This window comes from Danio rerio, chromosome 10 (genome assembly GCF_052040795.2).
Source record: "Danio rerio strain M-AB ecotype USA chromosome 10, GRCz13ab, whole genome shotgun sequence".
Taxonomy (NCBI): domain Eukaryota; kingdom Metazoa; phylum Chordata; class Actinopteri; order Cypriniformes; family Danionidae; genus Danio; species Danio rerio.
This window is the reverse complement of record NC_141030.1, coordinates 28,391,386-28,416,932: the sequence shown is the minus strand read 5'-3', so window position 1 is coordinate 28,416,932 and position 25,547 is coordinate 28,391,386. Positions and strand designations below refer to the sequence as shown.

Sequence of the window (25,547 nt, the reverse complement as noted above, 5' to 3'; positions counted from 1 at the left end):
GCGGTTCATTCCGCTGTGGTGACCCCGGATTGATGGAGGGACTAAGCCGATGTATATTATATATTATATATATAACTAAAAACATCTATGGGGTTATTATTATTATTTCATAAGTATTAGGGTCATTCTAACAGTATTCTAATTAGCTTCATAATGCAGTGAATGCTTCTTGAATGATAATGTTTTGTTTGTTTTATTCAAAGTGAATGATATAGTCAAATGTCAGCTCCTGTCAAAATAAATTTCTACAGTACATGTTTTTATTTATATCAATCATTTTTTATTTATTTAATTATTTTACCAGGAATGTTCTATTGAGATATCGTATCTCTTTTACCAGGGAGTCTTGGTCAAAACAGGCAGCATAGGACAAAGTTACAAAAATATATATAATAATAAAAATACAACTAATACATTTATTAGTTATTGGCCTTTATGTTTTTTATGTAAGCCAGAACTGTTAATATTGTGCACCTCTTCTCTGAAACTGAACATCGTTAGCGCCGTTTTGAAGAGTTATGACTTAAAATATCCAGTCTGTCTTTTATAAACAAAACGAAACACATTCCACACGCGTTCCACTTCTAGCCCTATATGGTGCAAAGCATACACAGAGTTGATCCATGCACCCTGTTCAAATACCTCCACCTTTGCCAAGCTCCCACTCACAAACAGCCTTGGCCCGTCTTCCTTCAATAATACAACCCAGAGCAGCTGGGACGCACAAGAGAGAGGAAAATGGTCAGGTAGATCTCCAAGAAGCTGTAAAGAATCTGATCTGAAGCTGTTTCTCTTGCTGTCAGCCGTGAGAATTATTAGCTGGAAGGAATGGGATGGAGACGAATGGTTCACCGGTGCAGATTCAGCAGTGCAATCAGCAGATTGCAGGCAAAAGCTCTAGTTTAGATGAAGGTTTTAGGGAGGCGTGTCGTCACGTCTGATGTAGATCACTATCTAGGTATTTCCTGCACTCTTCACATGGCTGAAGTTGCGACTTTGAAGTTATGACAGAGGAAATGTTTGGCTTATTAAAAGAACAGCTAACATGGGGAAAAAACAAAAAAAAATAGCACAAAATTAAAAAAAACTAAACAATTGTCATTCATTTTTTCATGTTAGTGCTAATATCACTTGCTTGCCATTCCTCTAACAAAAGCTAATGCTTTACACAAAAATGCTATTTATTTTTGTTTACGCTAGTGCTAATGTCGTTGCTATATGTCTAATCCCAACTTTAAACAACAGCTGATACTTACAAAAAAAACGTGATTCTCATTTTAGCCAGAATCGTGCAGCCCTATTAAACAGTAATAAATCCAATAAATTGTATTATTTTTTGTTTATGTTTGTGCTAATGCCACCTACTTATCTCTCCAGCATTAGTTGGAGTCCATCTGTAATTTATGACTTTGTATTGTTTGGTTTATTAGAAAAGCAGCCAGCATAAAGAAATAAAAAAAGGTCAAATTAAATACCATGAATCCCAAAAATATGATGATATCATTCATTTTTGTTTATGTTAGTGCTAACTTTAGTTAATTTGTCTAGTCCAAACTCTAAAAAACAGCTGATGCTTTATAAATCCAGCAGAAGTTGGATTCCATGTCTGATTTGTGACTCAGAAATGGTTTGTTTAATTAAAACAACAAATTAAATGGCACAAAATCCCAAAATATTAAACAATATTATACATTTTTGTATATATTACTGCTAATGTCACTATTCGCTAAGTTTATTCCTATCTCTAAACAACAGCTGATGCTTTACGAATCCAGCATTATTTGAAGCCTATGTGTAATTTGTGACTCAGAACAAGGGGAGGTGGGAACAGTCTGGGCTAAAATGAAATAGGATGGAGTGGAATAGTTTCCATACGATGACCTCATCAACCAAAGCATGCTGACTTGAGCCTTACCAGTTCTCTCTCTCTCTCTCTCCCTCTCTCTCCCTCTCTCTCTCTCTCTCTCTCTCTCTCTCTTTCTCTCTCTCTTTGCTTACCCATCTCAAAGTGTTTTCCTTTTCCAGAAATAGTAAAACTCCAGCTAAGGGGTTTGCCTTTCGGGTTTGGCTTAATAAAATGGAATGGGCTATGATTCAGTTCTTCTGAAGGGCCATTAGGAGTTTTAGCAGGGCTTCAGATGTCACGACCTTACATGTTTGTGGGAGGAGACAGGAAATGGCAGACATACATGGGTGTTGTTTATGCTCCGCATTACATTATGACAGTTAGAAAACTGAACTGGACAACAAAACGTTGGTCTTCTGTTATCTTATCTCATTTAAATGTGCATATTTTATGGAAAGTCTTTAACATTGGAACATTGTGCATTTAGTTTAATAATTGATTAGCATGAGGGACTCAACAGCATGTAAAAAAAATTACGTTTCATATTTCTGAAATTACCTTTAATTTGAGGAGAAAATAATGTTATTAACAGAGTTTACAAGTGTTTTAGTGAGCTTTTTTTAAAATCTGATCTAAATTCCAGATGGTGAAATCACATTGTTGTATGGTTTAATCATTAACACATAACACATAAACGCGCTATTATGATGCAAAACTCTGAAAATTGTTTTTAGAATTGTAGAAAAAGTTTATGCTGATGACATTTGCACAGTCAACCTTACTGTTTTCATTATATGTTGATACATTTTAAAGTTACTGCATTAATAAGTTAAATAGTTCTCTGATATCGACATAGTAGGTTCATGGCTTGAACAAGTGAAAAAAATCTCCAAAAATTATTAATAATTATTAATGGACTCCGCTTTGACGTGCAGCTCTTACAGGCACACACAAGAGTATGATGTATGCTGAACATGGACAAACATAAACCCATCACAATAACATTAAATTATTTTCTTACCAGATCTGTTGTGAATAAAAGCTAAATTATAATTAAACTTGACAAAAGAGAGTGGTAGAGATGTATAGTGTTGCATTTTAAAGCTAAATTGTCAAAGAAATCAGCCAGGATTTATAAATAACCTCTAGATGAACATATGAAAGTTGAGATGAGGGATTTGATACGATTTAGCAGTCTACATGTTTTCACAGTAAACACGATGCATAAACAAAACGTAAAATAAAACATACCTTATGCCTTTTCAGAGTGGAGATGAATAAATGTATTATCAGAAAATATTGCATTTTGCGTTATGAAGTGGTTTTGAACATGTCTTGTGCTGTCTTTGCCCAGTAACACTCAGTAAAGGCCTCACGTTTTCAAAATTAAAGTCCCACATACAAGTAAGTTGAAAATAAGCTTACAAATAACTGAAGGAGAGAAACTATCATTGTTTTTTTCTAGAAAACATTAGGCTTATTAAACGCAGCCTGAGGCGTGCATATTATGATCTCTGAGCTGCATATGGGTCATTTTATGCAAATAAGTATGCATATGATTCAAGGCGTCAGCTGCTTGTCAGGTCTGGATTAATGACCTAAAGTAGGCATACATGCAAATGCGGAGGGTAGGGCTGTGCAATCAATCGAAAATTTGTTTTCGATTTTGATTTTGGCTTCTAATAATTATAAAAAAACATTAATGGAGATAAAACGATTATTCCATCATATACCGCCCCCTTTCCAGTTGTACATTGCTCTGCAAAGGTCAGTTTCACATGAAAATGACTATAAGCATGTACTGTAATGCTACTTTTGCAGCACGGATGCGCATCATTCATTGATGTAGATTCGAATCATTCATGTTTTTAAAAGCGCGAAAGAGTTCATGCTGTTGTATGCACTTAACCTCAGAGACGAGCTGGGCACACACATCTAACGCCATCTTAATGTGACCGCTTTTATGGTCAAATACATGCAAATTTGTGTCAACGCGGTGTTTAGTGATTATTCATATTAACCCCCATTTGTGTAATAAACAAACAAACTGAGAATCAAAAGACATGTCAAAGTGAAACCATTAATCAGAACCGCACTGCTCTTAAAGTGACAGCGTGCAATATTCCTGCTGCCGAATAAATTTGATTAAGATGTGATTCAAAGACTTAATTAGAGTAATTAGGCAAGTCATTGTATAACAGTAGTTTCTTCTGCAGACAATCAAAAATATATGTTGCTCAAGGGGGCTAATAATTTAGACTTCAACAGTTATTGTTTTGAATAATCATGATTACAATTTTGACCAAATTAATCATGATTATGATTTTTCCCATAATCGAGCAGCCCTAGCGGAGGGCATGGCCAGTGAGTCTTGTCACATGTATGCTTTGTCTTCTGATTGGCCTGTTGTCCACTGGGGCTGTACACTTGTAAAATTTACACAAGAACAAGGAAACAGTGTTGTCTGAGGCCCCGTTTACACTAGTGCGTTTTAGTTTTAAAACGGGGTTTTACATAAAAAATGATCCGCGTTCACACTATCGTTTCACCTAGCGTTTCTGAACATATCTCCGTCCACACCACACCACCAAAAACATGTATCACGTGACTATTCGCGCACTCTGGACATGCGCATTCTAGTATAAACAGGAAGCATGTGTCTCGCTTGGCATTTGGTTATTGTTAGTCAACAAACACCGGTTAAACAATGAACGCGATGGCAAAGAAAGCAAGAGAGGTATTTTTGTGGACAGACGATGAGGTCGAGTTGTTACTAAACGTAACAAATGAATAACTGTACAATGGTGCCTAAAACAGACAACAGTGCAAACAGCGCTCCCATTTCTGTGTCCAGTCCATGTTGTTGTTTACAGTGAAGGCTGGTCTGAAGTCTTCCGGTAGCATTAAAGCCATGTGTTATAGTCATGTGATAGGGGCTTGACAAATAAGAGAAGGATACGCAATGACACAAAAGCCCCAATCAGTAAGCGAATCTCGGCAGCCCCGCCTCCGTTTTCAGATGTCTTCGTTTTTCCCCATCCATACTAAGACGGAGCAGCAGTGTTTCAGAATGAAAATGGGCTCTTCAGGGTTTCCAAAACGCTCCGTTTTCGGCGCCTGAAAACTCCAGCGTAGTGTGGACGGATGGCGTAACTGTAGCAAAACTTATGCGTTTTAAAACGAAAACGCATTAGTGTAAACGGGGCCTGAGGCTCACGGTATGCCCATTTTCAAATTCTGATCTCTTATTATTCTACTATGCCTTGGTATACCCAGATTTTCTTTATTAGCCTCACAAATTCTGCGTGACATCAACGACTTTCCCTTTAAGATTTAAAGGGCTAGCATTGCACCAGACCCCATTAAGTGGTTTCATTTGAAAGTGTTAAAACTATATTTTATGCACATATGCATCATCTCGGTTTTAATCCTAAATGTTTATTTAAGTTAGTTATTTAAACTTATTTATGCGACCTCAAAATATATTTGGGAGCATTTGTGCGAATGCATAAAATTGTTGTGTGTGACCAGTTTTTACTGCAAAATGTTCACCACATGCGCAGGTTTGGGAGGCATTCACGCAAAATGTATCTTTGTACTTAAAACGCGAAACGCATTGCTCAGTTATTGGTTTAAAACATTTGTCATGTCAACTTGCTGTAGTAAACAAAGCGAAGTCCGTAATGCTTGCCCCGCCTTCGCGCTCTTCATATTGGCCCACTGCTCTAGCACTGAAATATGAGCTGTCAATCCCTCAGTCAATGCCTTCTGGATTGGGATGACAGAGAGAGCTACTACCGCGAAAAACTGTAAATCGAGAATGAAGATAACACTGCCAAATTTTGTTTCAGAAACCATTGCATCTAAAGTTATAAATAATGACGCATCTTACTAGCAATCATGTGCTGAATGTTAATCCACACTTTTCGAAGATTGTATACAAGTCTTCCATTGGCTTCAAGTCTGCTATAAAAAGTCTGTGGGATGGAATTTTCAGGTTACTGTCTGCCGCATTTAGCACGAGAGCTTCTGTTTATTCCTTCATTTAATCGCCAGATACTGTCCGTCGTGCAAGTGACAGCTATATGTAAAATTTGACACCACGTACACTATCACAAAAAGGCTTGCACTGAGTTAACTAATATCGCTACTCTTGAAAAGACCCGTATTGCTATTAACATGACGTATGCATATAATAAGGGACAGTATATGTCAAAAACATCACTGCAATATCAGACAGAGAACAGCACAAGTTATATCGTTAACAGATCCATTCATGTCTAGCAGTGCGTGAGCGGTCCATGTATCTTTCGGTCACTCAGTTTGTTATAATATTTTATTTTCATGTGATAACAGGATTTTGTTGAGACATATTTTCCTCACGCTTACATATATATTTTCTTGATTGTAAGTTTGATTACTGTTGATTTCAAATGCAATAAATATTTGTATAAAAGTTGTAGTAAGGGTGCTTATAATTGACCGATGCGCCTAAATTTTTAAAGTTAGGAGCAGCGGTGCTACCAAGCAAATAGGTTAATTTCAAACCCTGTTATAGCTCAAATAAGAGCTCTTGCCAGTGCTCATACGGTTCTAGCGTTTTTTTTTTTACTGAATTATATTCACATATCAAACAGTTGTCGAATTAATCGCGCAGAAGTGAAAACAATACATTTATGATCAATAAGCAGCCCCAGATAGCACAGAAAGCTGTAATCTCTTCCCCTATGCTGTGCTTATTAAAACAGGCCATTTCTCCTCTGTTTTTGAGGTGATGTGCATAAGTAATCCTTTTATATATCTGACGTGGTCCAAACACAGTGAATTATGTTTGATTAAACAAAAGAATAGTGAAATATGAAAACAATGATCGATCCCTGTGGCTTGTATAGCACTTCTCATTAGTTGGAATATAATATCTTTTGCATAGATTATGAGAAACATTTTTCTTTTTTCATATGATTACAGACGTGTGCAAGAACCATCTAAATTAATTACAGCAACCTAGACCTCACAGAACCTAAAATGTACACTTTTAAATTTGAGTTTATAAAAAAAAAAATACAAAAAGCGCCTCTTTTTCTCAGGTGTTTATTATAACACAGACAACATATACAGTTATTTTAAACACTTAAAATAGTATTTTATGAAAATTCAAAGTGTTTTCTTTAAAATGATACCAAATTTTTACATTTACCCCTGAATGTGGATATGGGAAACTTTTAAATTTGGGTAGGCAAAATCCAGGCGGAATCCCAAAATAGCGTTTGGGTTTAAGAGGCACCTTAAGTTTTGCATATACGTCAGATCAAAAGTTTTGAATTAATTTTGATATTAAAAACATGAAGTACAGAACTAGTCAAATAACATCCTGGAACAGGAAGGTCATTAGAGATAAGTAGATAAGCTATTAAAATGAAATGAAATATTAAGAGTAGCACATACTGGTAAAATGTTTGACAGACACTGATAATTCACAATTTATATATATATTAAAATAAAAATATTTATATTTTTATGTTAAAACTAATTGTATTTGCATATAAAATTGCATTTTTTATCCAACTAACATGTATAAAAATAACAATCACACATTATTGTTGAGGTTAAATTGCGTAAATTACTGAATTAAAATATATCTTTGTCTTCATATCTGTACTTTTACAAATTGACTTTTCAGCATTTTTCCTGTATGCAATACATAATACCGTGTCTTACACCATCTCAGGTTGTTTTGAAGATCGGATATCCGTAACCAAATTTTGCATCTGTGCTTCTCCAGTAACGAAGGCCACCTCGAGTCTTGCGAGTCTCAAACAGTGACTCAAAGAGGAACTGACACATTTTGTGTGCTGCTTTTCATTCTTGATGTCTGGATGGTACTAAAGAGCAACTAATGATAGTAGAAGACCAAAGACCGAGACAAACTAAATGCTGGGTTACAGCTCTGTTTGTCTGTGTGGCTTTAAAACCCACACCGAAGCTACAGGTCAATCACAAGCACGTTTACCAAACAGTGAATCGCCGTTTACTACTAAAAATGCTTCTCTTTTTTTCACTTCTCCTTTGAGCTTGTAGTATCTAAATATACACACACTTTGATATGTGGTTTGAGAAAAGGGGATTTTTAGATGTTTCGCAATATTGTTTGAGTTACATTTCCTGTCACAAACCCCCTTTTTTGTCACACACTTCACTAGCCTGCTAGCTTGGATACATTTTTAGAGCATGGCGCCTCACTGATGTGCGGTTTATGACCTAATTCAGTCCGAGCTTCACTCAGCCAGATTGTTGCTAAAAGGTTGAAACTTGAACTCAGAAGTGAAGCCGTACATTTAAATCACTACCAAATGCAACCCTGGAACGTTTTTTGGCAGGAGGATGCTCTTAATAAGAGAGTTTTTACGACTCTTTGATCGTATAATCGCAGTCTCAAGACGTAATCTTTCAGCTGTGACTCTAGTATCACTGTTTACATAGTCTGTCTTTGTGCGTTTGTAAGGCATTTAACGTAAACGTTCCTTTCTCTCTCTCTCTCTCTCTCTCTCTCTCTCTCTCTCTCTCTCTCTCTCTCTGTGTGTGTGTGTGCGCTTGTTAACAGCATGTGCTTCACGACCTTACAAGGACAAGAGTACTAACTGTATTGAATTGACCATAGCGCAGGGCAGGCGGAGGGAGGGAGTCGCTACAGTGGAAGAGAGAGCGTGGAATATGATTTCCTGTGTTTCCCGCTCTGGTTTCCTCTGTTCAGGCCTGTGTGTGAAGGAGCTCTGCTGTGCTGAGTGCTGGGGTGATGATGATAAGACTGAGCTCTGACTCTCTGTTTGAACACTGATAATTATGTTTTCATTTTCAGCTGCTTTTTTTCGTATAGTCCAGCTGTCTTCAGCCTTCTTCTATAGCTTCCATTTCCTGCTTTATAACTAGATGTTTGAAATTGTTTAAAGTCTTGTGCCTTTCTTTTCTTTCTTTCTTTATTTCTTTCTTTCTTTCTTTCTCTCTTTCTTTCTTTCTTTCTTTCTTTCTTTCCTTCCTTCCTTTCATTCATTCTTCCCTCCATCCTTCCTTCATCATTCCTTGAATCCTCCTTTATTTATTTCATCCTTCCTTTCCTTATTTTCTCTTTCTTTCCTCCTTCATTTCATTTTTGCTTCATTTCTTTCGTCCTTCATTTATTTTCTTTCTTTCTTTCTTTTTCTTTTCTTTCTTTCTTTCTTTCTTTCTTTTTTTCCTTCCTTCCTCACTTTCTTTCTTTCTTTTTCTTTTCTTTTCTTTTCTTTTCTTTTCTTTCTTTCTTTCTTTCTTTTTTCCTTCCTTCCTTCCTTTCTTTCATTCATTCTTCCCTCCATCCTTCCTTCATCATTCCTTGAATCCTCCTTTATTTAATCCTTCCTTTCCTTATTTTCTCTCTTTCTTTCCTCCTTCATTTCATTTTTGCTTCATTTCTTTCGTCCTTCATTTATTTGCTTTCTTTCTTTCTTTCTTTCTTTCTTTCTTTCTTTCTTTCTTTCTTTCTTTCTCTCCTTTCATTTCTTTCTGCTTTCTTCTTTGCTGCATCCTTTTGTCCTTTGTCCATCCTTTTCTCTTCGCCACATCCGTTATTCATTTGCTGATTTCCTCCCTTTTTCCCTCTTATTTTTTTCTGTTTCTTTTTTTCCCCCAAACTTTCTTCTTGTCTTTCCTGGTTTCTTCCTGCTTTCTAACCTTTGCTTGACTCTTTCTTTTCTTTTCTATCCTTACATTTCTTATTTTTCCTTTTAAAAAGGCTAGAAATAAAAAATGTTCAGAAACTCCCCAATGGAAATTGCTGTCCTAACTTAATTATTTATTTGGGAAGAGGGGACTTCCTGTTTGTTTGCCTTTTTTCTGTTGTTTTTGTGTTAAACTGCTTCAGATTTGACCAAACCACCATTTGACTCGGTCAACACTGTGCATGTGTGTCTGTCTGTGTGTGTGTGTGTGTGTGTGTATGTGTATGTGTATGTGTATGTGTATGTGTATGTGTGTGTGTGCATGTGTGTGTGTGTGTGTGTGTGTGTGTGTGTGTGTGTGTGTGTGTGTGTGTGTGTGTGTGTGTGTGTGTGTGTGTGTGTGTGTGTGTGTGTGTGTGTGTGTGTGTGTGTGTGTGTGTGTGTGTGTGTGTGTGTGTGTGTGGTCTTGTCTGTTCCGGCAGATCCCTGTGAGAAGTTTCAGCAGCTACCCTAAGTTTAGCCACACTCCTGGCCTGACTATTTACCCAGAGACTTCCTACTGTACTGCACACACCCAGCCCCTTAACAAACACTTCATTACAGCAGACAAAAGCTTCACAATTAACTGCTACGAAGCTCGACATAAGCACGATCTGCAGGCGTTACCTTTGTTTATTTAAAAAAAAACACTAAGAGCATTTGCGTTCAGCAGTTTTATTGGTAAAAAACACACTTTGTGGTTCAGTCACACATGCTTTCAGTAACCGCACTAATGCACAGGCTCTGATCTGATCACTTTGTTGTTATTGTTACTTTCTTGTCCTGCTAATCTGAAGTAAGTGTGAGTTTTACAGTGGTTTTGAAAAGGAAATGGGAAGCCCTGAGAGCGGATCTCAGTCTTGAAGTGCTGGGGGGCAGGGGATATACATAATCTAGAGGAAAGGGCCAGTTAACGGCTGTTTATATTTAACTGGCTGGAGACAGACAGCTGAGAACGAGATCACTAGCCTGACTGGAGACATTTTACCGCCAACCGCTGCGTCAAAAAAGTTCCTTGACTTAAAGGGACGGTTCAATTAGGGCTGGGCAGATATTATAGAAACGATATATTAAATAACGACAAAATTTATCTAAATTGCAATAAGCTCTGGACTTTTTTATTCAATATTGATGTACGAGCCAATCACACCACAGACATGTGCAACAATGGGAATCTAAAAGTGTGTTGAAATTAGAGATGTACAAAATTTTCGGCCACAGAAAATGTATTGGCCTAAAATATGTTATGTCATTTAATGGACCCTCTAATTTTTGTGACTTCAGTCATTTTTGGTGTAAAATTAAGTACAAGTCGTAATAGTCTTGTCTTTTAAATAGTGATGTGATCACAGAAATATCCAGCCTGCTTTATAACTTCCTTTGTTCATTTCCTGTTTGGTTAATTATTTTAAAAAAATTTATCTTCCTTTTTGTTTGACACCATTCTAGACTTGTTTTTTGCTTGCTTGCTTGGGTATCTGTTTCTCAGCATTCCTTCCTTTCATGAAACATGCAGTTTGGCCGGAAATAAAGAGCATTCCAGAATTCCCATTGGGAAGCTCAGGACTCACTGTCCATATTTGTCAGTCATACATTAAAAAAAACAGACAGCTCTAACACAAACTATTCCAAATGAATGAAAAGGTAATCTAAATGGATGAAACATTATAACGACAATTCAAATACAAAAGTCTCTACGTCAGAATAAAATGTAAACTGTGATAGTCTTTTCTTTTATGTCATTGTGACATACATCTGAGTAAAACTGTTCTCAAACAAGGAAAATATGTAGGGTGGTACTTGTCCGCTGGGATTTGATTGCATTGTTGGGTTGTTGTGGTCTGCTGTTGGTAGATCACTAGTGATTGGCATGTTGCCATACCCTCATGACAGTGAATGCTGTCAAAATAAAAGAGATGTTGCAAATGGAATGGCTGTTTTGCAAAAGAGATGTTGTAAAAGTTAATTTAATTAACTCTTGTGTGCTGTTGAGGATGTTTTCATCCACTCTGGGGTGATGTTGAGTCTTGATTTGGTCAAACCTTTCTCTGTGTTTCAGCAAATGTAATGATTTTTTTTGTAACAAACCTATTTTTTACGCATATTTTGGGAAAATTCTTTGAAAATTTTCAAAAACTCAACAAAACATTCTGGGTATATCTTCAACCCTTTTGTTATATTGGGGGGCTGTTTTTTTCCCTATTGACTTCAATCAAAACAACTTTTTTGTTTGCAAAGCCGTGACATCATACCATGCGTTCTTGATTGTTTGCAATTCAAAAATTTGCAATTATTAATCAACAGTTGCAGCAGTGCAAGAAAAGCTTAGTTTCTGGCTTTTATATATTGAGAATAGTGTGTGAATGTGTGTGTATGTGCGTTCGTGTATGTGCCAGTGTGTGAGAGCACACCTTTGCACACTTACCATGATCTATCTGAGAATATCAAAATAAGCACCACAGCTGCTCTCAGATCATAGTAAACATAGTAAGTGTATTTATACACAAACTTTTTTGTACAGGCCTGTCCAAAGGTTTAATGGTGCCAACTGATGATCAACCATAAGAATAACGCTTGATTCACACGGGGCTTCACACTTGTCTGAGGGCGTGTCTGAAGTTAGGGCTGACACATCATGGCAGCGTCAGCCAATTAAATTAGTCCACAATTGGCTACTGTCTGAGCTGATGTATTTGCATACAGCGATCTAATTGGCTGAAGCTTTCGTTGGCGCTTGAAAAGTTGAGAAAGTCTAACTTCTGCAGTGAGCAATTCCACTGAAGCAGCGCTGACAGACCCACAATTCAGTTCGGCAACGCTGACGCCCCATGTGAATGGGCCGTAACAAATTTGACTTCATTCCAACTGGGAAAACCACCAGCAACTAAAATGCATGATTAAATGCTGCCAAGGCTATGCCGTCAAAAAATGTCGCTATAATGAAAGTCAATAGGGAAAAAAACAGCCACCAACATAATAAAAGGACGATAACGATGAGGAAATTACCTTTAACATTATCATTATTTTTCGATATGATGTACACAGAATCATTTGAAAGTTTTTGAAGGTGGTCAGTTCTTAATTCCATGGTGTCTGAACATCTTTATTTGTGTTTTTGAGTTACTCTGCTCACTCTGCATGTGTCTGTTTCTGTCAGGGATGATCACGGCTTCAGTCCGTTGCACTGGGCGTGCCGCGAGGGCCGTTCGGGTGTTGTGGATATGCTCATCATGAGAGGTGCTCGTATCAATGTGATGAACCGCGGCGACGACACACCCCTGCACCTGGCAGCGAGCCATGGCCATCGTGACATTCTGGCCAAGGTGTGAACAGATCACAGCAGATAAACACTTTCAAACACACACACACAACTGCACCTGAACAACCACACTGACCACAATGCTCATGGAAAGGTGTAAACAAACACACAGCTGCAAACGGCAATGCTTTAAATACACACACACACACACACACACACACACAAACCTTAAACATACACTTACTGCCAAAAGTCTGGGATCAGTGATATTTAAATAGGTAGTTAGCCCTAAACTGGGAATTCTGTGGCATTATTTACTCTCGCTTCACTTGTTCAGAACCTATTTGAGTTTCTTTCTTTGTTAAAGAAAAAAGAAGATATTTTGAAAAATGCTGGTACCCTTTGACTTCCGTTGTTTTTCTTTCTTACTACAGTCGATAAGTGCCAGCAAACAGCATACTTCAAAATATCGCCTTTTTGTGTTGAACTGAAGAAAGAAACTCAGGTTTAAAACCACATGATACATTTTCATTGTTTGTTAAACTATCCTTTTAATGGTACTTTTAATAGTACACATTTTTTACACCCACAAAATTAGCAGCCATTTTTAACACTGATAAATATCAATGTTTCTTGAATAGCATATTGAGTAGCAAATCTATAGTTGTGTAAAACTACAGATTGTGAATTGTTGTTGTGTGTTTGCTGTGTGAATGCTGAATTATGTTGTGGATTGTGTGTTCCAGCTGATTCAGTGTAAAGCAGATACCAATGCGGCAAACGAGCACGGAAACACCCCTCTACATTATGCCTGCTTCTGGGCCCACGATCAGGTGGCGGAGGTGAGTATGAAGCGCCCTCTGCTGTGAAACATCACAAACTTCAGCTGTCAGAGCGGGAGAAATGGCTTCTGTTACTTGACTAAAAGAACGTAATTGACATGTTTTCTGATTGAAATGATAAAAGGAGACTTAGACACCAGTGTGACTTTTCTGTATATATATATTTTCATTTCCACTGTGTGTTGCATCTTATAAATTAGGTGACTTATTTTTAGGGAAACAAACATAGATGTGTGTGAAAGATCTTCACATGTGCTTCACATGTTAAAAGACAGGGAATATAGCAAACTAGAAAGTGTGACTTTTAAGTGTGATATTTTATGTTGCGTTATTTATGTTTTGTTTTTTGTTAGAAATTGAGATTTGTATTGTTTTTGAGCAATCATAAGTTATAAAGTAAAAGGAATTTGATTACATTCCATTCATCATTTTAATGCAGATTTTTAATACCCCAATAATATGTGCTTAGCAACTTCATGTCATTAAAAAAATCAATTATGCAAGGTTCTTATAATTATGATTTATTAATTCGTTTTTTATTTCAATTATTACTGTTTAGTTTTAGTTTGTTTCATTAATGTTTGTTTTTTGGTTCGTTTTAGTTTAGTTTGTATCTTTAAACACACTTTTTATTTAGTTTTTATATATTTAGTTTCAGTTTTAGTTTTAATCATTTTAGTTTAACAGAGTTTAAAAAAAAATTACCTCTTGGTATTAAATGAAAGAATTGTTTGAAAAGACACCGAACCGTAAACCTTAAATGCAGATTAAACGATAAATCTTGATTTTAGAGATAATATATGTAGTTAAACATGCCTAGTTTACATTTGTCAAGGATTAAAAATAGATAGAAGATTTTTATAATTAAGAAGGTATATATAATCATGTGCTTGACTGATGCGTTCAACTATAAAAGCCCCATCTTGAGGTACTTCTATATATTACAGCAGCTCAGATTTTCTGCCACAGAATGACTGCTTATTAATTCTAAAGGACATAAATATTTTTGCTGAGTTTTTTTTTCACTTGTTTTTTATGTGAATTTTTTGTTTTTCCATTGTTAATTACTTTCAGTTAACAAAAAATATTTTTAGATATTATTATTTATTAGACTAAAATAACCTTGTAATAATGACTGTTTTGTAAAACAACATTTTCAGCTCCATTTCATTTTCAGAAGTCAAATCTTGACATATAGTTCATAAAGGTTAACATTAGCAGAATCATCAAAGAAATGCTTGAACATTGGTACTCATTGGTTGGTTGTACTGTTTGGTCACGTCTCCAGGATCTGGTCAGTAATGGAGCTCAGGTGAGCATCTGCAACAAGTATGGAGAAACTCCAATGGACAAGGCCAAACCACCGCTTGCAGCAAATCTAAAAGGTAAGCACTCTCTCTTTATTTAATAATGCAGTAATTTGACATCAGCGGTGCTTTTGTATGATGTTTTTATTTTAACCTTGTGAAGTCTCAGAGATCTGTTTCTGTTAACATATTTTCCATTGTCTCTTATATCTATCACTGTTATGTTTATGAATCAGACCTGGCAGAGAAACAAGGACAGAGCCTGTCAAAAGTCCCTTACAAGGACAATTTCTGGAAAGGAACAACTCGAACACGACCACGTAAGCAAAACCTCTGAGTTTCGTTTACATTTTTAATGCAGATGCAAGCAGTTTATTATCATCTACTGTATCATTCTGCTTTCAAAGGTAAGGATTCATTAGTCTAAACTTACATTGAGCAAACAAATATCATAACATCTAAGTTGATAACTCACAGTTTATATATATATATATATATATATATATATATATATGTGCGTGCGTGCGTGCGTGCGTGTGTTTATGTGTGTGTGTGTGTGTGTGTGTGTGTGTATATATACACACACACACACACACACACACACACATATTTTTTTTTGTGAAACAAAATTATTTTCAAATTTGTAACATCCCATTCAAGTTCAAAAATGATGGCAGTGTTTTAAAAGTGACCACAATATTTAATTTGTCAGGGCTAAATTACACTACTAATGCATTATTTTATTAAATATTACTCTATTCGTATTAATAAAAAATAATAAAATGAAAAAAAATTAACCTTGTTGTAAAGACTTTTTTTATAAAACAACAAATGCAAATAATAATACTTATAAAAATGTATAGATATATGTATGGATGTCAATTTCCAATAATAATTTTAAAAAAATTATTTATATTTTATATATATACATGTACACAATATATTACACAATAATTATAAAAACGTATTATTTGATTAAAAATAATTTTATATTGAACTTAATGCTAAATGAAATATTATTGTGTATTCGTAAATATCTACAGTTTGTTTACTGTAGTGTAAGTGTTTTTGAATTATTATTATTTTATTTATTTATTTTCTTGCACTAGTTTTGTTGAATGGCCACATATACAGTTAAAGACAAAAATAAATGCTTGCCCTCCTGTTAAATAAATTATCTTTCCCAATTGATGTTTAACAAGCAGGGTCTAAGATATATTTTTACAGTTTTAATAGCCATTTTCTAGTAACTTTGCTGACTGTACATAATATTTTACTTGTATTTACTGTATATATACTAGTGTTTCGCCAGATACTTAACTGTGTTAAATAGGTTAACAAGGCAAGTTAGTTTAATTAGGCAAGTTATTGTAAAACAGCGCTTTATTCTGTAGCCTATCAAAAAATACTAATTATTTTGGGGCTTACAATATTTACCATAAAGTTTTTTTATATTTGTGAATATTATTTTTTGAATTTCAGCCAAAAATGAAAAAAATAAAAGACTTTTTTCCCAAAAGAAAAAAACTAAAATGAAAAATAATGAAAAATTCACAGAATTAATAATTTAGTCTTCAGTTGTATATTGCCTTATCTTATTAACTAAGGTTTGTTGCTATGTTTTTTTTAACATTATTTTTTTTCCTGCAGGTAATGGCACACTAAACAAGCAAGCTGGCATAGATTATAAGCAGCTTAACATGCTGAACAAGATCAACGAGAACCACTCCGGCGAGGTGAGCTCATTTACCAAACCAAAGCAAACTTTAATAAGTATCCTGGCCAAGTCTGAGAGTGCTGATGACGGAAACACTGATGCCTCTGCTTTCTCTCTTTCTCAATCGCTGTCTGGCAGCTGTGGAAGGGCCGCTGGCAGGGCACAGAGATTGTGGTCAAGATGCTGCATGTGCGGGAATGGACCACCAGAAAGAGCCGAGACTTTAATGAGGAGTACCCTAAACTAAGGTGAAGAACCAATAGTCCTGTGTGGTCACATTACACAAATTAAAAAGACAGTTTCCCTCAAAATGTGTGAAATAATGAATGACATACAGAACCACAGTTATTATATTATAATATTTTTTTTATTATATTTAAATCAATATTTATATGAATAATATAAATAATTTTTAAATGATAATATTGTTTTAATTAATTTGTTATAAAGATAATAATAGTAATAAAGTATATTATAATATCTTTAAAAAAATGTTAAAAAGGGCACATTTATCACATTTGGCTGCTAGTTATTGCGATAATGACAAATCATTGTCTGTTTTTGGGCTTTGCAGTTGTTTTAATGTACTTTTTTTTCTTCTCTAACTGTAATACATGAATATTTAGATTTGGAAAAAAATGAAGAGATCATTTGAAAATTCTCAGTTTTTACTAGTTATTTAAGTAAAAGTTGATATTTGTTTTATTGATAGATCTGATAATATTTATTCCAAATTTCACATATAAATATAGTAACTTTGTAATGTGTATTTTTGTAATAATATTAATATTAATTATTACATGATATCAATAATAATGTTCACAGTTGTTTATTTTTTCTTCTGGTTAAATTTCTTTGAAATAATTTGTGAAATTTCTTTTAAAATAATTTTATTCATTTATAAGTCAAAAACCTTCATATTGTATATTCCTACTTTCAAACTTTTTACTTATAAATAAATAAATAAGAACAGTTTATATATATATATATATATATATATATATATATATATATATATATATATATATATATATATATATATATATATATATATATATATATATATATATTTATATATATATATATATATATATATATATATATATATATATATATATATATATTTATATATATATATATATATATAAACTGTTCTTATTTATTTATATATATATATATATATATATATATATATATATATATATATAAATATAAATGAATGCGCTAAAAAACAAAAATAAAAAAACAATAGTGGACTACTTAAGGTTCAATGAAATATTTTAGTTAAAATATTAACTATATAGTAATGTTTCATTGATACTTTGAAGTTTCAGATTTTCAGACTTTATTCTGTGGAACACAAACAGAACTCAGAAGGTCAAAGTCACACTTGAATAAATACTGAAGCTTACAAAGTTCAAAAAGGCCGCAAAAAACACCATAAAAGTTCCTTTGTGGCCATTTGCAGAATATTCAGTCTTCTAAATCACACAGTGGCTTTGTGTGACAAACATGGCACAGTTTAATTAGTTGAACTATTCTAACCAGATCGTTAAAAATCAGTATTACTGCTTTTGTGAATTACATCAACTTATTTGTTGAATAGACATATCTTATGTAAACAATCAAATTTCTTTGACATTTAAGTGCGTGCGGTATTTATCGTCTATGAAAATATTGAAATTGCTGTTTTAACAATGTGTGGGCTTACAATAGCAAGCATGCCATTTACTTTGCAAACAACAAAACATATTTTGAGACTCCAAAAGCTTAAACTGTGATGAGCAGGGCCAAACAAAACCTGATTTTGAGAGGTATTTAAGAGCCACTGTTCAAGCAAACGGCAAAAACCGAAGCCGCACATTGTAGTTTATGATAAACAGAATACGAAGATACAGATTATATATAGAATACAAAATTGTGGCAGATGATTGAGGAACAGCTTGGTTCTAGTGTCACACTGACCCACTGACATCTTGAAACAAACTTTGAGTCTCTTGGTAAAATACAGCATCTCTTTATTTACATTTAATTACATCTCGCTGCTTGAAGACTCCATTTTTGTAATGTGTTGCGAACATTGTCATAAGACATTAATAAAAAAACTGCAAACAGATTTTTTTAAACAGTGTTGTCCATCTTGCTGTAATAAATAGTTTCCAACAGTCAGAGCAGAACATATTTAATCCAAATGTAAAGTGCTGATACTCAAATGTCATGCCTCAAAAAGTCTATGTGAAGTATTTAAAGGGATAGTTTACCCAAAAATTAAATTTGCCTCATTTTAATCTCCTTCATGTGATTTTTAATTTTTCATGAGTTTTTTGTTCAGTTGAATACAAAAGAAGATATTTAGAAAAATGTTGGTTGATGGTACCCATTAACTTCCATAGTAGGAAAGATTTTCTATGGAAGTCAATGGGTAACATCAATAAACATTTTTCAAAGTAACTTATAATGTGTTGAACAGAAGATATAAACTCGTAACAATTTTGAACAAGTTTAAATTTTCAGTGAGTAAAGGACATTTGTGGTCTGTCATCTGTCAGTTGTGTCCATTGTGTCGGTGTTCTTTTGTCTGTGTGTTCATTTGTCACTCTCCACCTGCTGTAGAATCTTCTCTCACCCAAACGTGTTGCCCGTGTTGGGGGCGTGTCAGTCTCCACCTGCCCCTCACCCAATCATCATCACACACTCTATGCCCTACGGTTCCCTCTACAACTTGCTGCATGAGGGCACCAGTGAGTAAAACACACACTGTTTGTCTGCTTGATTTCAATGTTGAATGTTGAACATCACATTTTGAGCCAGAAGAAATGTGTTTAAAAAAAGCTACTTTTAGTATTATTATTGTTTATTTTTCCTTGACTTAAAAAAAATACTTTTTCTTTAGGAATATATACAGTTGAAGTCAGAATTATATGCTCCCCCTTCAATTTTGCTTTCTTTTTTAAATGTTTCTCAAATGATGTTTAACAGATCAATGAAATTTTCACACTATGTCTGATAATATTTTTCTTCTGGAGAAAGTCTTATTTGTTCTATTTCAGCCAGAATAAAAGCAGTTTTAATTTTTTTAGAAAACATTTTAAGGTCAAAATTATTAGCCCCTTCAAGCTATATTTTTTGTACAGAACAGACCATCATTATACAATATCTTGCCTAATAACCCTAACCTGCCTAGTTACCCTAATTAATCTAGTTAAGCCTTTAAATGTCACTTTAAGCTGTATAGTAGTGCCTTGAAAAATATCTAGTCAAATATTATTTACTGTCATCATGGCAAAGATAAAATAAATCAGTTTTTAGAAATGAGTTATTAAAACTATTATGTTTAGAAATAATTAAAAAAAGTTAAAAAAATGTTATCTTGATTAAACAGAAATTGGGGGGAAAATAAACAGCGGGGCCAATAATTCTGACTTCAATTGTATATAAATTATTATTTGTTTATTACTTTTATTTAAATACTCTTAAGGTTTCCTAATTTTTTTACTTTAAGAACTTCAAAATATACATAATTTATTTTATGAATAATTACAAATTATTAGAAATGATCATAAATATATATTTTCTTTCCCACAGATTTTACTATTATTATTATTATTATTTTGTTATTTGTTTCGTTTGTTTTTTTAAGAGACCTAAACAATTTATTTAATTTTGATTTGATTGATTTGAGCTGTTTTCGAACTCGGGTATGAAGGAAGTACATTTAGACGTAAGGAAAATATATATTTTTACTTTATTTTTCCATCTCATATATTTTTGGGACCAAATAGGTTAATCTGTAAGTAAGGGAATGCAATGGTACAAATAATTTAGTTCTTCATAATAAACCTTTTTTTATTATTATTTGCCCTATTTTTATTTACTTGTATTGGTTAACTGTATTTCAGTATTTTAATAGGATTATTTTTTGCTTATCGTTTAATTAATGTTTCAAAGGTGATTGAAACTATTTTTTAGTATTAATGTTTGAAGTTTATAACTAATCATAAATTATTGAAATAACAAAAAAAAAGTCATAAATTAAATGATTTAATAAAATCTGTTTATTCAAGTGAGGTTATTCGTGTAAATTCTCAGATTTTTTTTCTCTTGAATGTTTTACTAAAATCTATTAAAATAAATTATTCAGTATTAGACAACATTTTTTAATGTCTTCAATGCCGTTTATGTTCAATTAGATTTTCTTATTTAATGGGAAACAAAGCTGTTAACGCACATTTTTTGTTTATTTATTTATTTACTGAATGTCTTTTCTCTATTTCCCTCTTTTTCTCTTGCTCATATAGACTTAGTAGTGGATCAAAACCAGGCTGTGAAATTTGCTCTGGACATTGCCTGTGGAATGGCTTTCCTACACACTCTTGAGCCCATGATCCCCCGCCATTATCTCAACAGCAAGAGTGTCATGGTGAGGAACAGAAAACTCCCAGTTTCTACAACTGCTTTTTTCCACAGTCTCAGTTTCCGTTTCATCAAGATCTTTGCTTTAGATTCATTACTATGGACATGAGTTACTCATTGTAGACCAGCATTTGCAAAACACAAGTCCAATGTTTGTTTTTGCTGTCATGGTATGTGGAACTGATTTGCTGTAACAGAAACTTTCTATAAACAGATTTGTGTGCATCCTGTCAGAAGTATAGTGAAAGTACAGTTTTGGCTTTTAGAGGCCTTGTTTATTTGATCAAAACTGCCATAAAAACAGCAATGCTGGGAAATATTATGATTTAAGATAATCGTTTTGTGAATACATTGTGAATGTAAATGTGTTTTAAAATGTAGTTTATTCCTGTAAATCAAAGCTGAATTTTCAGCATCATTAGTGCAGTCTTTGGTATCACATGATCCTTTAGAAATGATTGTAATATGCATATTTTTTCTCAAGAAAATATATATTATTATGATATATAAATACTTTATTATGTTCATAAGCATGTTTGATTTGCTGCTTTATATATTTATGCAAATCATGATAAATATATATTTTTTTCTTTAAATAGCAAGAGTAATTGTTTGAAATATATTTTGAGATTTAATATACATTTACATATATATTACCTGTCACTTTTTATACATTTTCCCCCGGTTTCACAGACAAGGCTTAAGCCTTGTCTTAGACTAAAATGTCAGTCTGAGCTGTTTCAACTGAAATAAAATTGCACTGATTGATTTTTAAATATATCAGTGCCTTTGTTTTGTCTCAAGATGCACACCAGTTGCCAACATGTTTATAAAAAAAAAAAGAAATGTCCTAATTAAACTATGGCCTAATCCTGGCTATAGTCTAAGCCCTGTCTGTGAAACCGGGCTTATATGCCATTTGGTAATTTAATGCATCCTTGTTAAATTTAATTTTTTAATTTTAGTATGCTGGTTTTTTTTACATTAAAACAAATACTTATTTACAAATGTACTTATTTTTTGATTAATTGATCAGATTGACGAGGACATGACGGCCAGGATAAGCATGGCAGATGTAAAGTTGTCATTTCAGTGTCCTGGCAGGATGTACTCTCCTGCATGGGTGGCACCTGAAGGTATATTTAATTTAATTAAATATTTATTTTATTATTTTAATTTATTTTATTTTATTTATTTTTATTCTATTTTATTTTTCCCAAATGGGTGGCACCTGAAGGTATCTATTTTTTTATATTATGTATATATTTTATATATTATAATATAATGTGTATATATATAATAATTACATAATGCAACAGATTTTATTTATTTTAATTTATTTTATTTTATTAAATTTTTTTTACTGTTCTTCATCGGTGCCATCTTATATCTGTTTTTTTATCATTTATATATATATATATATATATATATATATATATATATATATATATATATATATATATATATATTAGTAATAATAAAAAACTGAGTTTTGATCAGTTAACACAATAACCTCTTCTCACATTTATTTTTTAGGTTTTAATTTTTTTTAAATAAAATAATTTTTATTTAAAATATATAGTTTTATTATAATTTAAAAATATTTAATTTTAATTTTTCATTAAATTTAACATTTAATGTTTTAATCAGCCGACACATTCTTAATCTCCTTCTACCTCTGTTCTCAGCTCTGCAGAAGAAGCCAGAGGAGATCAACCGGCGCTCAGCTGACATGTGGAGCTACGCCGTGCTGCTCTGGGAGCTGGTGAGCAGAGAAGTGCCGTTTGCTGACCTCTCAAACATGGAGATCGGCATGAAGGTCAGAAACATACCATCACACACACACACCTGACTTTAAAAAACTGGACCAAAATCAAACAAACCTTATCTCTTCTGTGCCCACCAGGTGGCGCTAGAGGGACTACGGCCCACCATCCCACCCGGCATCTCCCCTCACATCTGCAAACTCATGAAGATCTGCATGAACGAAGACCCTGCAAAGAGGCCCAAATTCGACATGATCGTGCCCATCCTGGAGAAGATGCAAGACAAATAACCACACTGCACAACACTGACTTCACAGTATTGCCTTAAAGAGAAAGCTCGCTCAAAAATGAACACAAACACACTATTACCTAACAGATTTCTGTTTTTTGTCGAACACAAAAAAAGATCTTTTGAAGATTGTTGGAAGCCGGCAGCCATTGACTTCCATATAGGGAAAAAACAAATACCATGGAAGTAAATGGCTATGAATTTCCAACATTCTTCAAAATATCTTCTCTAGGTAAGTAAATGATGATTGAGGTTTTATTTTTGGGTGAACTGTCTCTTTAAATTTCACCACTCACCAAAGTGCTCTATGCCACTGTAAGTCCTCTGCTACAGAAAGAAAGAATGCTTTGTGGAAGCGCTGTTGAACATTTTTAAAAAGCCACATTCTCACTATCCTCTATATTCTTATATGCAATCATTGAAAATGGTGCGCGTGTTTGTGTGTTCATCAGCCTTTACGTGCTCTCAGGAGCGTTTACAGAGAAACACTCCTCCCAAAACCTCTTTTCTATAGCCATTAAACAGGAAGTGGTGGCAGTGAATGTACAGTAAATATAATGTCAGCTAACCACTCCAAACATCCGCTTCTTTTCGCCATTTCTGTCCACTTTGCTTTTTCAAAGGAGTCCTTTTATTAGTTGATGTGTCCGTTATTAGTATTTAAAGCATCCTGCCATTGCATTTACAGTTGCAGATTGTTCCTGATTGCAAAAGTCAGATTTATTTGCATTAAAAAATATATAAAACAGTGCAATAATGCATAAGCTAATGCCATTTTATGCCTTGTCATGTAAAAAAATTAATTAATAACCAAAATAAGAAGTGCCCAGAATATCATGATTGTATTGTCCCTTTCATAGCAAGGAGATTCATGTTATGAACACCCGTTACATTAGATTAGGTACCGTAAATGCAAAAAATAAAGGAGACATTTACACACATCACATTAAATGTGAGAAGTCATGTGCCACATATATCATGGGTCAGTTTTTGCCTTCCATAAATTGATTTAGATTCATGCATGATTTCTGTTTTGTAACTAACACGCATCCCGCTCCTCATTGTACATGTTAAGCATGTCATGTGCTGAAACGTCTGAGAGATTTTTATACTGTATACATATATATGTGTTTTTTTTTTTGTTTTTTTTTTTGTTTCATGGGTGGTTCGTTCTGCAGCCCATGAGCACTTTTGCTTTTCTGAACACTACATCTATTTACTTCCTTCTGCTCTCAGTGTTCCTCTTTTCAATTTGCCAGTATGCAATAGGAAACCAAGAGACGAAAACAAGCATACTTGACATGCATAATTGTATCTTTTTGTTTTAATTATTATTATTTCACAGTGTTTCTTTTTGCGTTTTGAAAAAAAGACAAACAGACTGATTTTCTAACTTATGCTCCGTTTTCTGACCCTGTGAGGTTTTTAATGAACGTTCATGTGGCTTTTCTGTAGTCTTTATTTTGGAGATTTGGGCTGTTTATATTTTATTCCTGATAACTAAAGTTTACTAAAGGAAAATAAGAACAAAATAAAAATGTTTTGGCCATGCTGAGAGTTTCAGTCGGTTCATTTGTTTAGTCATGAGATGGAAAGCAGAATTGTGAAATTCTGTCATGAAAATGGATTTTATTGTATAATGCAGAATATCAGTGTTTTGAAAAAAATTTGGATGAATAAATTAAACGTAGGACTGTGAGTTTTTCATAATTTGTCTGAATGTAAAAAATTTTAAATGTTTACTGTTGTACTGTAATCATTTATATATAATTTATTATAATAAAAATTTTCCATGTTTTAGTATAATAGGGATAAAATGATTTGATAATGTTTTTTTTTTAAATCCCAAAAGTGTAAAAAAGAATAATGTGTAAAATAGATAACTGCAATCTAGAAAAATAAATGGGAAATTTGACTAAATTAAATAATAACTGAATTTATGGGGGAAATTATTGTACATTAATAATACTTTCATTTAATTTTTCATTTAATTTTATTTCATTTTCATCTGCTTTTCCGTGGCCGGGTCGTGGGGGGCAGCAGTCTTAGGAGAGAGTGTTTTTTTATGTAAAACACTGCTAATGTGAATATTGTCAGCACTCTTAGAATTAAGAATTAAGTAAGTTATTAAAAATATTTAAAAAGTGTGTTATTTGAATAATCTTTGTTATTTGAAAGTTACAACTTAATCCGAGGGCTTAATTTTTTTCATCTATATATTACTTTCAGATTTATTTTAACAATCTAATAGACTATAAAAGGGCGTCACGTCATTGTCCAGTGCAGTAATGTGCTTATTTTAGAATGTCAAAAGTATTATAGCTAAAATATTACTATAATTGTGGCTCATCAAAAGTCTCTGTTGTCATTTTAATGTT

The 25,547-nt window shown here is 33.5% G+C and overlaps 1 protein-coding gene across 1 annotated transcript in view; it reads left to right on the top strand.

The window, feature by feature from the left end:
* Positions 1-24,720, top strand: part of ilk (integrin-linked kinase) — a 35,096-nt gene extending 10,376 nt beyond the window's left edge. Inside the window, 11 exon segments of the mRNA NM_200571.1 lie at positions 12,734-12,899; positions 13,582-13,677; positions 14,966-15,062; positions 15,221-15,304; positions 16,635-16,720; positions 16,840-16,949; positions 19,315-19,442; positions 21,000-21,121; positions 22,151-22,250; positions 22,803-22,933; positions 23,021-24,720. Of these exon segments, the coding sequence (NP_956865.1) occupies positions 12,734-12,899; positions 13,582-13,677; positions 14,966-15,062; positions 15,221-15,304; positions 16,635-16,720; positions 16,840-16,949; positions 19,315-19,442; positions 21,000-21,121; positions 22,151-22,250; positions 22,803-22,933; positions 23,021-23,170 (1,270 nt within the window). The 3' untranslated portion in view covers positions 23,171-24,720.
* Positions 24,721-25,547: the final 827 nt, after the last annotated feature.